Consider the following 15,756-nt stretch of genomic DNA (forward strand, 5'->3'; position numbering starts at 1 on the left):
AGCCCCGCTGACCGCGCCCGCTGGGAGCGGGGGGCCGGGGCCTCCTCCGGGCCTGCGCGGCCCCGAGCCCGCTCCCGCCGGCGGCCGCCGCCCGCTCCCCGCCCCGCCGGGGCCGGGCAGCGCCGGGGGGAGGCGCGGGAAGGGCCGGGAAGTCTCGGCGTCCCGGTGCGGCCGCCCCGCCGGGCTGGGCCCGCGGAGGGGAGCGGGCAGCGGCCTCCGGGTCCGAGCACTGGGGGGGGGAGGGGGTCGGGAAAAACCCCCTGCCCTGGGCAGGGACACCTCCCACCAGACCAGGCTGCTCAAAGCCCCATCCAGCCTGGCCTTGAACACTTCCAGGGATGGGGCATCCACAACCTCCCTGGGCAACCTGTGCCAGTGGCTCACCACCCTCACAGGAAAGAATTTCTTCTTGATACCTAATCTAAATCTACGCGCTCCCAGTTTGAAGCCATTACCCCTCGTCCTATCACTACGCTCCCTGATAGAGTCCCTTCCCAGCTTTCAAGTAGGCTCCTTTTAAATACTGGAAGGCCGCTATAAGGTCTCCCTGGAGCCTTCTCTTCTCCAGGCTGAACAACCCCAACTCTCTCAGCCTGTTCTCATAGCAGAGGTGCTCCAGCCCTCTGATCATCTTCATGGCCCTCCTCTGGACTTGCTCCAACAGGTCCATGTCCTTGTGTTGGGGCCCCAGAGGTGGACACAGTACTCCAGGTGGGGTCTCACCAGAGCAGAGCAGAGGGGCAGAATCACCTCCCTCGACCTGCTGGCTACACTTCTCTTGAAGTTTCATATTTCTCTCTCTTTTTGATGTTTCACATTTCTGTAAAGCATATTAATTGTTAGTGCCTGTATCAGCTTCTGTACAGAGCTTATGTTCTGCTGTAAAAGAAAAAAATAATACATAATTTAAAATTCCTCCTCGCTGTTTGTAGGATTTCCCACAGTGACTGTATTTAAAGTGGAGGACAGAGCAGGGACCCTGTGGGGACGTCGTGGCAGGTTGTTCCCAACCCCTGGGCTCAGCTTTCCCTGCCGGGAGCATCACGCCTCCGCCCAGCGCCTGGCCCAGCCCGGCGCAGGCATGCACCCGCCTTCCAGAGCCGGAGGCCTTGGGCTGGGGGTGAGGTACTGCAGGTGGCCCTCATCGGTGCCGTCGTGCTTGGTGATGGGGAAAGAGGGATCGCGGTATTATTCTTTAGAAAATGGAACAACAAAGTAATTTCATGGATTTAAAATGATGGAATACAAGTAAACAGGGAAAACCTTCCATGACCATGATTTCTCTCCTAAGGTCGTTGTATCATTTTTATCAGAAGTGTTTTCTGCTCCTAGGAAATATTTCAGGGTGTCGGTAGATGGGGGGGTTGCAAGGCTGGAGGAGAATTAAATCAATCTTCCATGCGAGCCTGGATTTTCACATGCAAAACAATGACAGCACGAATGAATGCTGCGTAGGTTTGAACAACATGAACTTCAAGTCTCTGTGCACACAGACCGTGAAAAACAGGTTCCTTGAAAGTGAAATTATCAAGTCTGGTTTCCTCCTTGCTTTCGTCTTTAGTCTCCTAAACTCCCTCACCTCAGATAACCACAGATCTCCACCAACATCCCGACAGGCAGGAGAAAACCTGTGTAGTGTTAATCTGGAGTTAGGTATATGCTCCTTGGCCAGGTGGTACGTCGCCAGCTGCTGCTCTCAGGGCAGGGATCAGCGAGGGTGGCTTTCCTCTCCCTCTGCACCAGCTGGGAGCACATTTGGAGAAGGTGGTGAGTGGGAGCCATAAGTGTGGACTGACCAGGGGCCAACCATGCCTGGCCAACACAATCGCCTTCACCCTCTGGGGATGAGGGGAGAGCAGGGAACGGGATTTAACCTTGAATTTAGCCAAGATGTCACTGTCTCCCACGGTGCTCTTGGATACAAGTTAGGATGTTATGATCTGCGTGGGGAACAACCAGATGGATAGAAAACCATCATGATGGTTGGCTGGGCTTAGAGGGGGCTGGCTGACGGGTCATGTCTACCTGGAAGCTGGTAAGAATGGGAGCACCACAGGGACCTGGCCTGGGATGAGGCGGTGGAGAGCTCCATCATTGGGTTTGCAGATGATACCAAACAGGAGGACTAGCTGTGGTGCACGAGGGCAGGGCTGCCATCCTGAGGGACCTGGACAGCGTGGAGGAAGGGGCCATGAAATTCAACAAAAAGTTTCACACTTGGGTGTCAGGGAGCAGCGAGGGGAATGGGGTTGAGGAGAACGCAGCACCATGGCCGGCAGCAGGGCTTCACCAGGGCCCATCCCGCAGGTGGCAAACAGCATCTGGGGCAGCCGAGAGGCCACATCACCCAGCAGGCTTGTGGGGACAGGGCCGGGCTGGGGTCAGGCAGGGACGTCAATCTGCAGATCAGGATCAGGCCCTGCAAGGGCAACCGGGGTCAGACTTGGCTCTGGGGTGGCTGCAGGGCCCTGGGGACGGGCTTGGCAGGGCCCATGGCTGGCCAGGCAGGACTGTGGGGAGATGGAGACCAACGTCTGACAGCATCGCTGGGGCAGGGACTGATGGCTCCAGGCTGGGCTGAAATGGTGTCCTGGGCCATGGGCACGGTGAGGGGAACCCTGGGGAGGGGAGGTCAGGGTCTGGTGGTGCTCATGGGGCCCCCGTCTCTGTGAAAGAGCCGCCCCTGCGCTGGTACGGTCTGGGACCGGCTGCAGGGAGCAGCTCTGAGGGAACAGCCCCGGGGGTCCTGGTGGGCGGTGAGGGGGACGTGGGCCATCAGCAAGTCCTGGCAGCAAGGACAGCCAACGGCAGCCTGGGCTGTATGAACAGATGCAGAGCCAGAGGTTGAGGGGAGTCATTATCCCCCTCCACTCAGTACTGATTAGCCCACATCTAGACACTGCATCCAGCTTTGGGCTCCTCAGTACAAGACATCGATAAACTGGATCGAATTCAGGGCAGGGCGCTGAGGTGGTGGGGCTGGAGCACTGGTCCTGTGAGGAGAGGCTGGGGGAGCTGGGCTTCTCCAGCCTGGAGCAGGGATGGCTTCGGGGAAGGGATGGACCTTACAGAAGCTTCCAGTGCCCTTGGGGAGATCATTGAAGAGATGATGCAGGGTGGAAGGACAAGAGAACTCTGGCATAAGTTGAAAGAAGAGGCTCAGCCTGGAACACTTTTTCTCCATAAGGACAGTCAGGCAGAGGCACAGGTTGCCCAGAGAGGCTGTCCAGTCTCCATCCTTGAAACATTTCAAGACTGGACTGGACAAAGCCTTGAGCAGCCCGATCTGACCTCAGAGCTGACCTGCTGTGAGCAGGAGGTTGGAGCAGAACCTCCTGAAGTCCCTCCCAGCATGAGCTACCCTGTGATGAAACCATGAGATTTCCATCCCTTCTTTCAAATGTCACTGAGATGTTAGAAAGGTCAAAGGTCATCTGGGGACACGAGTAACATAATGGGTGGAGAGTGATCAAGACAGAAACACCACCTTAGCTCATAAGCCATGTTTCCTTCTGAAACCAGGCTGAGAGACTGCATCGCTGAACTCAGGTACCACACATACTGGCTGTAGTAATTAAGGTTGAAAGACAGTGGTGAGTCTCACACCCCGTCACACTGCACGTGGCAGCCAGCCTCCACTCAGGCCTAATTCCAGCTTAAGTGATTTTCACGTGGAGCTCGCCACCTTGTAAAACTGCTCATCAAATACTACCCTTGGCCCCTACATGGAGTATCGGCTCCTTAAGGCAAGTTGTAGGCATATGGCTCGCTAAGGGGGTAACACATCTACTGTAAAAATGCTACCGCTGACGGAAAACTATTTGTGTGCTGGAGACCCTGGTCTAGTGGGAGGTGTCCCTGCCCATGGCAGGGGGTTGGAACTAGATGATCTTTAAGGTCCCTTCCAACCTGAACCATTCTATGATTCTGTCATTCTATGAAGGAGAAGGCAGCAGTACTCCCATCACTAAGGCGGCACGGCACATCCTTCCTGAGCCACGCAGGCGGCGTGACCGCTGCCTACAGCATGGGATGGAGCACGGCTGGGTGCCCTGTCTTAAATCTATGGCATCGTTTGCCACCACCACCCTGGAAACAATACCAAGATGCTGGATTTTATTTTTTTTCAAATAAACTGCCTATGGCACTCACAGTAAGTGAAAAATAAACACAGTACCAATACATTTTTTCATTTGAATGCAGAATTTATTTCAAACAAGTAATTTTAAATATGAAAATCCTATAAATTACGAATATTTATAGAATACACTTTTGCCAAAGAAAAAGCTTGGAAGAGCGAAGATGTCAAAATCTGGCTCTACTAAACTGAATGGAGCGGATCGCTATTCAAAGGGTATTTCTCCCTATGTTTCTAAGCCAATTGCCTGTTTTACAGAATACCATTATTTGGTGTAAACATTAGTTTACAGATCCTCAGTAGGCTGCATTCTTCCACAACTGATGTATTACCAAAAGCAGTTTTTACTTGCTTACATTAAATCGATCCACCTGATTTCCTGCACATACATAGCATAGCAAATGAAAAAAATTTATGCCAACAAGGTGAGAACTTACTCCAACTTCTGTTGAACAAGTAGAAAATATTTACAAATAAAAATGTTCTAAACCATCTAGAACATAAATGTTCTAAAAAACGTTCTAGTCAAGAGAAACTGTATGACCATTTACTTCCCTTGTAAACGTTTACTTTATTATTCTTTATCTTATGTAGGCTGGTATTCCCAGTTTTTGGATTAACATATTTTGCAGAAATGTACAGCAGCAGCAATTCCTCACCGATGCTCAGTTGGTTTTACTGTCTTACTCTACAGAATCCTGTTCTGTCGTGGTTTGGGGTGGGCTGGCCACTAGAATACATAGAATACAGCCATTTACAAAGAAACACGATTTCTCCTTAGAATACCACATTTTGCAAGATTGCAATTATAGTAATTTCCTTCCAGCATTGCATATGTCAGCGTATGCCTATATCCTTCCAAAACAGGCATGTCGTAGAGCTCAATTTTGACTATAAATACACAGTTTATATTAGTCCTTCTACGTACAACAAAAGACAAACTACCTCAGTAATAATACTTCTATATCGGTGCAGATTTGAACTACAGACCCACTTCTTTAACGAAGTTTACAGTATAAAAAAATAAGGATACCAGTTACCTACTATAATATTTTAATCTTTTAGTTTCTTGTGGACTAGCCAGTGATACAAGCATTGCTTGTTTTGTGTGAAATATATTATTTTAAAATACCAGTATACTGTCCTTCCAGTTACAAAAATATAATTACATCCTACAGAAATTTTATTGAATTAGAAAGTGTATCAAAAATATGGATCATCATTTTATACCGTATGTGAAATTAGAAATAAAGCAGAAGTAAATGTTTAATTACTTAAAAATACTATCTTCTGGCTCAGTGAGCCACTTCTGATTTTGTATAAAAAGAGAACAAAGCTTAGTTAGAAATTTAATGGCCAGGGAGGAGTTTTGGCTACTGAGTAATAATACTACATTATTAGTGTGGCCAAAGAAGAGCCACTGGAAAATGTTTACAGCATTCAGTTTGAAGGATAAAAAGTACCATGGTGACAGTGGGAATGGTTGAAAAATACCAAAAAGGGACGGTAACTTAGCAAAAGGCAATGGGCATTTCTTACTCTTTTTATTTACTTCGTATGTAAAAACCGGCCAGTCTGTACAGCGCACTCACCACCCGGCCAAGTGTCCTCTCGGGCCGCTTCGGGTGGTGCTGCCCTGAAGGACCCAGCGGCTGCCGGTGCCTCACCCCAGGGACCGGCCCGGCACAGAGGCAGCGGCAGAACTTAGGGACGTAAGGAGCTGTACTGGTTAGGGTTGTCTTCCCAGTATTAAGACAACTTCGGATCCAACCTATAAGGTTTATATAGGAAATAAAGAGGGTGAATCTTTTTACATTTTGCATGGTTTAAAGTGTGGGATTACTAATCCAAATTAACCTGTTCCTATATCAAAGGCGGAAATCTGGCCGTTCATTTCAACTGTAACCAAAGCTGTGCCTGTTATGAATCTCCCATGTCTGAAAAGCAGATTTCCATGCTCAGCTGTGTTTCTTAACATCCTCAGGAATTCTGGTGCGTTTTCCAGTGCTGTGTCCTTTGCCGTGCTGTTTCCCATGCACGAGCAGCACTTCTGTAACTCACATTGCTCATTGCTCTTGCAACGCTGAGGAGAAAAATCCCGGTGTGGAATCCGCCCGAACTGCACGGCACAACAACCACCACCAGAGACATTGCTGCTACGCCTCCCAGGAACGCAGAAACAGAACACTCATACAGAATATGCTGTAAAAAATGAACAGGTTTCCTTTCGTGGGGGTGTTTGTTGGGTGGGATGGATTGGCATTATCCTGCTTGATCTGGTAAATGAGGAAAATTGGAGAAACAGCAATTTATCAGCAAAGTAACCTCTTGGTTTTCTGTTAAGTCTTGTAAGAAAAAGTAGTTCAAGCTAGAATTTATCCATTCCAGCACTGCGTAGCTGGCAGGAGCCTTAGCCACTGCTTGCTGACTCAGAGGAAAGCCATCTCTGGAGTTGCGCTGCCCAAAGCTCCACAGCTGTTTACCTTCTATTATTTTGTGAAGGGATTTTTTAACATTCGGTTTCCCTGCTAGGAGAAACAACAACGGTGAAGCCACAAATTTAATACAAAACTCAAATGCTCAGCTAACGTAACATACTAACTTCTTTAAAACTAACGAAGTTGTACCAATTTATAGCAGCACAAGAACTGGCTCAAAGTATTTCACATGTTTTTGCCTGCCCAGCAACTACCAAGCTGTCATGCCACCAGTACCACGGGCCCTTCATAGCTCTGATTCTTTATCGATCTCATCTAGGTAGTATTCATCATCGGTGGTGGTATCACTGTCTGAGTCCGAATAAGCTGCTGGGTCTTCCTGGTAGATATCAGTTGGCTCTCGGGGGGATGAAGCAGCTGATGACATCTTGCTCCCAGCAGAACTGGAGCTCAAAAGCTCAGCCCTGTTTATAGAAGGGGTCTCTCCATCTCTGAACGCACCAGGGTTATTAAGAAGACAAGGTCTCCATAATCGCCCTTCTGTGAGTGACCTCTTGATATTTTCCAGGAAAGCCAACTGTTGTTCTTTGCCAAATATACCAAATTCAACAGAAGGATACATCAAATTTCTAGTGCTGTAACATTTCTCATCGTCCGACGCCCAGTTTTCATTTTCATCACAAGACAACAGCTCCGAGTAAGATTTAAATCTCTTCCCGTGTATACCATCTTTTGGTAGAATATTGCTTCCCGAGGCAAAGGTCTCGTGGGAATCTTGAGCACAAATGCTCTCAGAAAGGTGACGCTCACGCTGACTTTTGGCATGACTCTTGCGCAACTGATAGCTGTGCAAGTTAGCATTTTTTAAGCTAGCAGACTGAGAGGTATTTTGACGCTGACCAAGCACTGTCTGGGAAGTCAAGTTTTTCTCTGGACATATGTCTGCCTGCAAGCAGCTGCTTACATATGTGTTTGAGTTTTTGTCAGTTAAATGTGGCAAGGGAGGAGTGCAGGCACGACTGCTAGCTCTTCTTTTCTCATCGTCCAGTGGGTCTGATGCAGTAGCACTGGGAGAGATGGGCTGGCTTTTGCTTTCTAACCTGAGATCAAGTGTGTGGGAATTCTTATTTCTTGTGGTTACTGTTTTATCTGGAAACAGGGTTGTAAGACTTGGACTATTTTTCACTTTCACTGTCGTTTTTTTGGGACTGATGGCTTCCTTCTGGGTGTATGAGCTTGTAAAAGACCTCCAATTGCTATTACCAAGCAAAGAAGGATCATTCTGATTTTCAGTCTTCTTATTCCCAGCTGTTCTTGGTCTTGGCGTACTCTTATCAGGCTCCAGACTGTGATTCTGATTTTCATTGTCCGACTGCAGGAATGGCTGATGGGAATCCATTGAAATCAATGAGTCAAGGGACACGTCGACCTCTAAAGAAGCGGCACTTCCATCGTTCTGTGAAAAAATGTTACTTATGTGTGGCTTGGGGGGTAAATTTTTACTTGAAAATTTTCGACTTGTTTTGTACACAGCTGCCAGTTTATTTTTAATTGAAGGTCTGTTTTTCCTTTTTTCTATATCTTTGACTTTGTCTCTTGTGCAGCCAGAGAGAAGCTTGTTCTCATCTTCTGCACTCTGTGTTATCTTCTGATCTTGTGTAACCCTGAGGATTTTATCTTTACAGTTAATATTCAGGCTGCCTTCACTGTACTTCTCTGTTTCCTGCACACCACTATCATCTCTACCCATCTGAGTATTCTGTGAGTTTTGCTCTTTTTTAATTTTTGAATTCTTTAATTCACCTATATCTGTGCTAATCCCTTCATCTAGCTGAAATAACGTATCAGCACTGGAAGCTGTGCTTACCTCAGATGCTTTGTTCCGAGACTCTGAAAGCACTTTGCTACCAGAGTTTAAATAATTTGCATTTTTTCTTGAACTGTCAGCCCTTAGTTGCAGTCCACTACACTTATTATACTGAGGGGTGGTTTGGTGTAGGAGATTTACTCTCTGTTTGACTTTGGTACTATCCCTGTATGTGTCTTCCACAGGAGGAAGCGGCATGTCAGCACGCTCTGTGTTACCGTTCCTTCCAAGGGAACTCTTCTCTGCTGGGTGCAGGAGTAAGCTATTCAGATTTTTATCGGTGTTCACTTTAGGGGACTGACAGCAGTTTTCAGAGTTTCCCTTCTGTATATTTTTATTTGTTGAAATAGAATACAAAGGACTCTCTAAACGTCTGCCTGGCTTGGGAGGGGTTGATAAAGTGGACATTAGCGGTGTGGCTGTTTGTAAAATTTCCTTCTTTTCTTTTAGACGTATTTCTGTATTTTGGCTGCTTGAAGCATCAGAAATAGCCTTACCTGACTTAGCCACTATTGCAGTGGATTGCGGACCACCAAAAGAAATTTCTTCTGTCACCGTGTCAGAAGGCACATTTTCTGCTACTGACAAATCTGCTGAGCTATCTTTCCTGTTATGTACTATACTCATTGACTTTGAAGTACGTACCTTCTCAGAGCTGGGAGCTTCACTATCAACAGCAGTTCCTAAGTTTTGAGGTGTGACCAAAGCTGAAGACACTTGGTCAGAAGAATATGAAGGCACCTCTTTTTCCAAAGTACTGGGGAAAAACAAATTTGCTAAACTCACATGACCTTCATTTTTCTTGTTTTGTATTCTTGGTGACTGAGCATTTTCCTTGGGACAAGGTAAATCTGTATCCTCTGGATTATCTCTAAAGAGGCTACAAAATGTTCTTGAATGTCTCCGTGGTAACGTGTAATAAATTGAAACTAGTTCATGATACTTGACATGATCTTCATCAACACAAACTGTAAATGTGCTTGTAGTTTTATATTTCTGCAAAAAATTTCCCCTCTCCTTACAATCTGAAAACACAGAGGATTCTCTTTGACTTAGATGTTTACATCTGTCTGTCAGTTCAACTGATGTACTACCACTTACTGAATCATTACGACTTTTGGTTAAAGGACTGGGGTAATCTTTTTCTTTGTTACTTGTAGCAGCATTTAAGGATGCTGATGTTAAAAAGGAAGGGTTTGAGTCTAAACAAGACACATGTCTTTGATTAGAACAAAAGGCATCAGGTCTACGTGGAGCTTCAGACCTTAAACAATTGTACGCTGTTCTACTTTCTCTAGGCAAAGAGATGGGTGTATCTGACATACTACTACCAGCAATGCTAGCTGATTTTCTAGGCAAAGTGTAATAAATAACAAGTGGGTCAGGAGATTTGGGGCTTTTTCTGCTAGGGGAGCCAGTAATGCTGCAGCTACTGTTATGTCTCAGCAAGCTGTCTTGCTTGTGAAGCCTTTCAATACAAGGTGAATTACTCACTTCTTTTTCAAGGCAAAAATAACTTAAACTATGTTCAGAGGTCTTGGGTTCTCCATCAGAGCTATGCATATAAATATTTTCAGAATTTCCATTTTGTGGAGAACTAGTAGTGAATTGTCCATTACAGTCCTTAGTAACTAAAGTGCTTGTATTTTGCGGTGTTTTCTGTGAAATCTTTTTGGTAACACCTATTCTGCTCACTTGAGCTGTTTTTCCACCTTCTGCTTGAGATTCAGTAACTGTGCAATTTACTGAAGAGCTACTTAGTGTTCCTAAACATTTAGAATTGTCTTTATGAGAAAGCGCTTGTGCAGAACTTTGTGAGGAGCGAGATGAACGTTCAGGAGGACAGGACAACATGCTTTGACAGTTTGACAGTTTTTCAGTGGATGGAGCAGAAGCAACATTCAGCAGTGAGGGGTGCCTCTTTGGAGTAGCTTGGTCAATGGCTTCTGCACTCCGATTATCCTGTTTGATGCTCCCTCTTTTTGCTGCATAATGCAGATTATGTTCCCATTCTTTCTGACTTGGAAGACGAGGTTCCTTCTTGCTCTCATCAGCTGGCAAAATACAGGGAGGCTGTCTGAACACACTGTTGGGTGGGCAATTGTTTTCCTTCATTTTTACATGTCTTTTATCACCGTTTGATGTATGTATTTTTGCAATATCTCCTCTGGCAGTGACTTGGGTTTGTCTCTTTGATCTCATTGTGTTAAAGAGAGATGCATCACTTTGCAACGTGGCAGAAGCAGAGATGTTAGAAGGAAAACTTTGGGTGTTGATGTAGTTTGTATCTGCTTGTTGAGAAACTGACTGTAACGGTATGTCTTCATCTGGCTGTTTCATACCTTCAACCTTTTCTAGTTGTGTAAAGTCTACCTTAGTACTTCTCTGGGTAACGATGACTGAATTCCTGTTCAGTCCTACAGGTTTTGTTTGGTCCTTCAAATTAGGAAAGACTGACTCATCGGTTCTGATACTAGATGAAGAAACCGAAGAGTTACAACTTAGCCAAGGCTGACAGCCATCGGTGAATTCTGAAAAAGTTCTATTTGCACTTCTTGTTATCCTTTTGATATTCACATTTTCTGGAGAATACATGTGAAAATCGTTCTGCAAGCGCTGTGAACCAAAGTTGGCATTCTTTGTATGTGCCCACTGCTGGTCATTTAAACTAGCCATAAACATTTCAAAGCTGGCATCAGGGGAAATAAATGCTTCATCACTGTGGTACTGAGGAATATCGGCCCAAGAAGGATAGCTGTCTTTTTTTCCATAAGGAGAATTTTTTTGGTTTGCATACCACTTGCCATGAGAAGAAGTATCTCTGTAGTAGGATCCAGAGAGATTATTTTCCGAATTGTATAACGGATAATTTTCCCAGTTATCAAAGGGCAACGGAGAAGTCGCTTTGTCAGGGCAACTAATTCTGCTAAAGCAATTACTGCTTGAAATAGATCTTCTGTAGTGATGTTTTGGGTGGTAACATGCATATTTCTTGGTTTCTTGTAAAGAGCTAGGATATCTACCGTGGTCTGTAGCATGAAACTCCATCAGTGACTGCGTTCTAAACATTTTTTCTTGAGCCGATGTTTGTCCAGGAGAGTCTGGTGTGTTGTTCCATACAATAGAAGACAGAGGAATTCTCTTTGGGTTCTGTCGACCAAACCTTGGTACAAAACCATTGTTGCTCTCCCTTGCCAACGGATGTTGTAAACTAGATGCTGATAGCTGGTCAGAAGATACTGATGATGGACATCTTCGAAGGGAACATACAGAGTAACTTCTGCCAGCTGTACCCCTGTTCAGACAACTCTTGTGCCTAAATCCACTGTTATGTGTTATGGAAGGAGGATATAAGCTACCTTCTGAAGACCGTCCGAAAGAAACAGAAGACAGCCTTCTGCTTAGTGGAGGAGGATTTCCATCAACTGGATCACCATATTTGTAATCTTCTTGAAAGGCTGTCTGGTGCCAGTTTATATATGCACTGTGTAATTTCCTTGGTCTGATGAAAATCTTGTGTTCATCTTTGGCTCTTATTGTTCTCAGTCCATCTGGGAAAAATGTGCTAGGCATGTCACTCCAGTCATTTCTGTGTTGCCCCCTACTAGCAGTCTGTCTCTTTGAAGTAGGGAATGCGGTACTGTATTGGACACTTGATGCACTGCTAGTAGAAACTGTCCTGTCCAATGGGTCTTGGGCTTGTTCCTGGGCCAGCTGGTCATCCAGATCATTTAGAACTGCACAGGAAAAAAAAAAAGATACTTGCTTTGGCTTTCTTTAATAATCTTCTAACTATTTATGTTAAAAAGTTTCATGTACTACATTAATAATCAGACTGGTTTTGAAAGGATCAGCTTCTCAGCATTCAAAATCCTTCCCAAACCACATGTTCTTCCTCCACAGGACCTTTCAGCAGTCACCCATTACGACTACAAGTTAAAAAATGCGCTGCTCCATGACTGATCTTAAAACTGCTCTTTATGTAAATGTTAGTCTTTATGCTATTGAAAAGAAAAACAAAACAATCTGAAGTCTGAATTCTTACTCATGTGCTATATGTGTGTGTGTGAGTGAACTTCCCAAACCTAGTTTTTAAGCAAAAAATCCCTGAAAAGAATTCACTAGGCAAACATGGACCTTTCTGCGTGTTCACAAAGCACAGTTATGATGTAACTGTAAGAAAACACAGAATCCTACAAACAATCAAACAAGCATATTCAGTAGTCTGGCATGTCCACCATTTGTTTCATTCAGAAAAGAAATTCTCCACTAAATTGTAGCTTATTACTTTAAAATGAGCACTGAAAATGACATTTTCTGGATAAAAATGGTAATGAAATAGTTAGGAACCTGTGATTCATTCTAGCAACAAAGCTGTATTTATATATATAGGCAGTTCCAGGCAGTTCCATGAACTGGAATTAAACACTATGCAGCTCAGTTAACCAAGACAGTCATAGACTAAGCGACAGCAATGTATTTAAAGTATTTTTACTGGCCAAAACAATTGTACCTTTGCTAATTGTATTCTTTTTGTACTTTGAAAATAGCACACATAAGATATAAACACAAATGAGTATGGCTCTTTTGTTACCGAATCCATTTGAATTAAAAAGACTGATCAGTCATTACAGATCTGTGCTAATAGTACAGAATCATGAAGAAATCATTGCTAGGTACATATAGTTGGAATAAAAGGTGATACAAAAGTACTAAAATTTTCCATTTTTCTAAATTTCTCTTCAGCACAGAAAAAAGAAGACTCATGAGAGAGTCAGTTTAGAACAAGAAAAAAACCAAGTTGTTTCTGAGTCTTCCATTTGGAGGACATCAGCCAAGCTATGTACAGTTTTTCTCTGTCAGTGGGCAACTGTGCACAGTTATGACTGACACCCAAAAGCAGTGACAGGCACGTGAGTTTCAGAAGAACCACTGTCCACCATGCAGTGCTCTCCTCTTCCAGCACTGCCGACTCACCCACTGCTTCCTGATCAATTATGCTTTCAATCTGTGATCTCTTGTCATTTTGGGTGGTAGAAAATAATGTTCATGGAGATTTTTTTTGCATAGGTCTGAGAAAGTTTATGGAAGAACCTGCTGTACTCCCATAGGCTGGGTCTGATCTTGCCTTGCTTCCCAGCAGTGAGGAAAATAACAAAGAACCAGCAACTTTCGACTGGTGCTATAAGGGCTCCCAGAAAGCCAACTGAATGCCATTATGCCTCTTGCTTCTGTGGTTTGAGGCTTTACAATTCATAAAACCAGATCCAGTAATTCATCACTATCAAAATTATGCATGCAGGTAACTGGGATTAAATTCTTCTCACGTAACTCTATGCCTGCATCTAAAGGATGCAGTATGGGCTCCTGTCAGAATCAGCAGAGAGAAATATACACTTTTAAGGTCTGAGTCTTCTGAATTGGATCCGTATGAGACAAAATGCACTCTAAGCATGATTAGTGACACGTTTGAAGTCAGTGTCAAGAGTAGACATTTTGCTGTCAGACGAAGTGAGCAAATAGTAGCCACTATGCTAGAAAGTAATGGGCCATATCTTTACAGACCACGCCTTTGCAGAAAATTCTCTGAAACCAGTTGCCACAGTCACTTCTGGTAACAATAATATCAGAACAAAGTAAGGACACACACTTACCAGTGAAAAACTCCTTCTCTAGCTGTTCATTCCATTCCTGCGTACTTTTCTCCATCATTTCATTTTGGTTTGCATCAAAAGAATGACTGCTTGTTTCAGTTGACATTGGGGAATTACACATTTCAGCCTGTTAAAAATTGTAAGGAAACATGAGTTTAATTCTACATGTGGGTTCAAATCACGTTTCATGTTACATCACAAATCGTGTCATGAGTCACAGAGGTCAGAGACCCATAGACTCTTTGTGGGTCCATTAAATACTGTATTATTAAAACATACAAGTGAGGATTGTAAAATTGCTTGCATTTTAGAGACTTTTATATATGCAATAAGGAGATTTGCTCATTTGTCCTCATGCTGTAGCATGTTTTGGATACATGAGTTATAATGACCGTATAATAAAGTGCATAGTTTACTTATTTTCTCCATATGCATCCTTATTGTATTGTATCTCTTAATTTAGTTTTTCCTAATCACTTCTTCCTTGACCAGCACATTTTAAAATTCACACACTGACCTCCCAACAGAGATTTAATCATTTAAAACCACAGTTGACTTTCATATTGCAAGACAGCACTTTAGGGGGCTGTGATAAATTACCTTAGCAGTGGGGAAAATGTCATCCTATTCCCCATCTGAGTTTAGTTTACATGTTAAGCTGGAAAGGTTCCTATCCCATCCATATTTCTCTCACCTCACAGTCGCAGATGGTAGAAGTGCAGACAACTGCTGAACTGCTGATTTATTTTAGCCGAGATTTCCTCCATTTTTTTTTAATAAAATCCCTTATAAAATCCCAATATTTCTAATACTTGACTTGTCTAGCTATGATGGTCCATTTATATAATAGGCAGGATTCTCTGATAAGATTTTGTTCTGTCGTACATTAATATAGATTATCCCTTTGTTTTTGAAATATGAGAGAAGGGAGGTGGCTGAGGTGTCCATTTTATCTCCTCTGTACCTTTGATTATATACTGCATACCTTCTTAATCCCCTCTGTGATTATACTACACAATTGAAGAGGAAGAAAGACATGCTAGTAATACAGGATAATAGAGCAATTAAAATAGCAAACACCATCCTTGGAGGAAATCTGTTTATTTCAACAGTGCGCACTTAAATTACATCAGAAATAAATCTGTCGTTTCATCCTTAAATTGAGCTTGTGCCTATAAAATGGAACAGTCAGCCAAAAAATAATTTCCTACTGTCAAAATTTACATTTTCACAGTAATTCTGTACATGGAAACATTGCAGAAGAGGCTCTAGCTTACTGCCTGCCCAAGCCAGCTACTCTTTTTCATCCCTGTACAAATGAAAAGAAACAAAGTAAATACACTAGACTATTTATTCAGAGTGAGTTTTGACCTATTGGCAGGTTGGTTACAGTTGCCAAAATATGCGATGGTTTTAGCCTAGGAAATTATCCATGTAATTATTCCGTCATTATGAGAGAACTGAAACCTGACCAGAGCTAGACGTAGGGCTCACCTAGGGAAGCTTTGGACTTGGACAGTTAACAGGACAAGCTCATAATGCTGCATTCAACAGGTTCACAACACAGACATTTTACTCAGTGGTTAAAACAAGAACTGCAAGAATTCTATTTAAACAGGTGTTTAAACAGCCTAAATATCAACAGCCTAAACAAAGGGG

At 43.8% G+C, this 15,756-nt stretch overlaps 1 protein-coding gene across 2 annotated transcripts in view; it reads right to left on the reverse strand.

Annotated features, from left to right (window-relative positions):
- Positions 1-4,248: 4,248 nt before the first annotated feature.
- Positions 4,249-15,756, reverse strand: part of EXPH5 (exophilin 5) — a 36,968-nt gene continuing 25,460 nt past the window's right edge. For both annotated transcript variants that reach the window (XM_054188345.1, XM_054188346.1), the window contains 2 exons: positions 14,098-14,224; positions 4,249-12,180 (listed from right to left, as the gene is read on the reverse strand). In XM_054188345.1, the coding sequence (XP_054044320.1) occupies positions 6,863-12,180; positions 14,098-14,224 (5,445 nt within the window). In that variant the 3' untranslated portion in view covers positions 4,249-6,862. The remainder of the gene's footprint in view (positions 12,181-14,097; positions 14,225-15,756) is intronic.

Source organism: Rissa tridactyla, chromosome 1 (assembly GCF_028500815.1).
Source record: "Rissa tridactyla isolate bRisTri1 chromosome 1, bRisTri1.patW.cur.20221130, whole genome shotgun sequence".
NCBI lineage: Eukaryota > Metazoa > Chordata > Aves > Charadriiformes > Laridae > Rissa > Rissa tridactyla.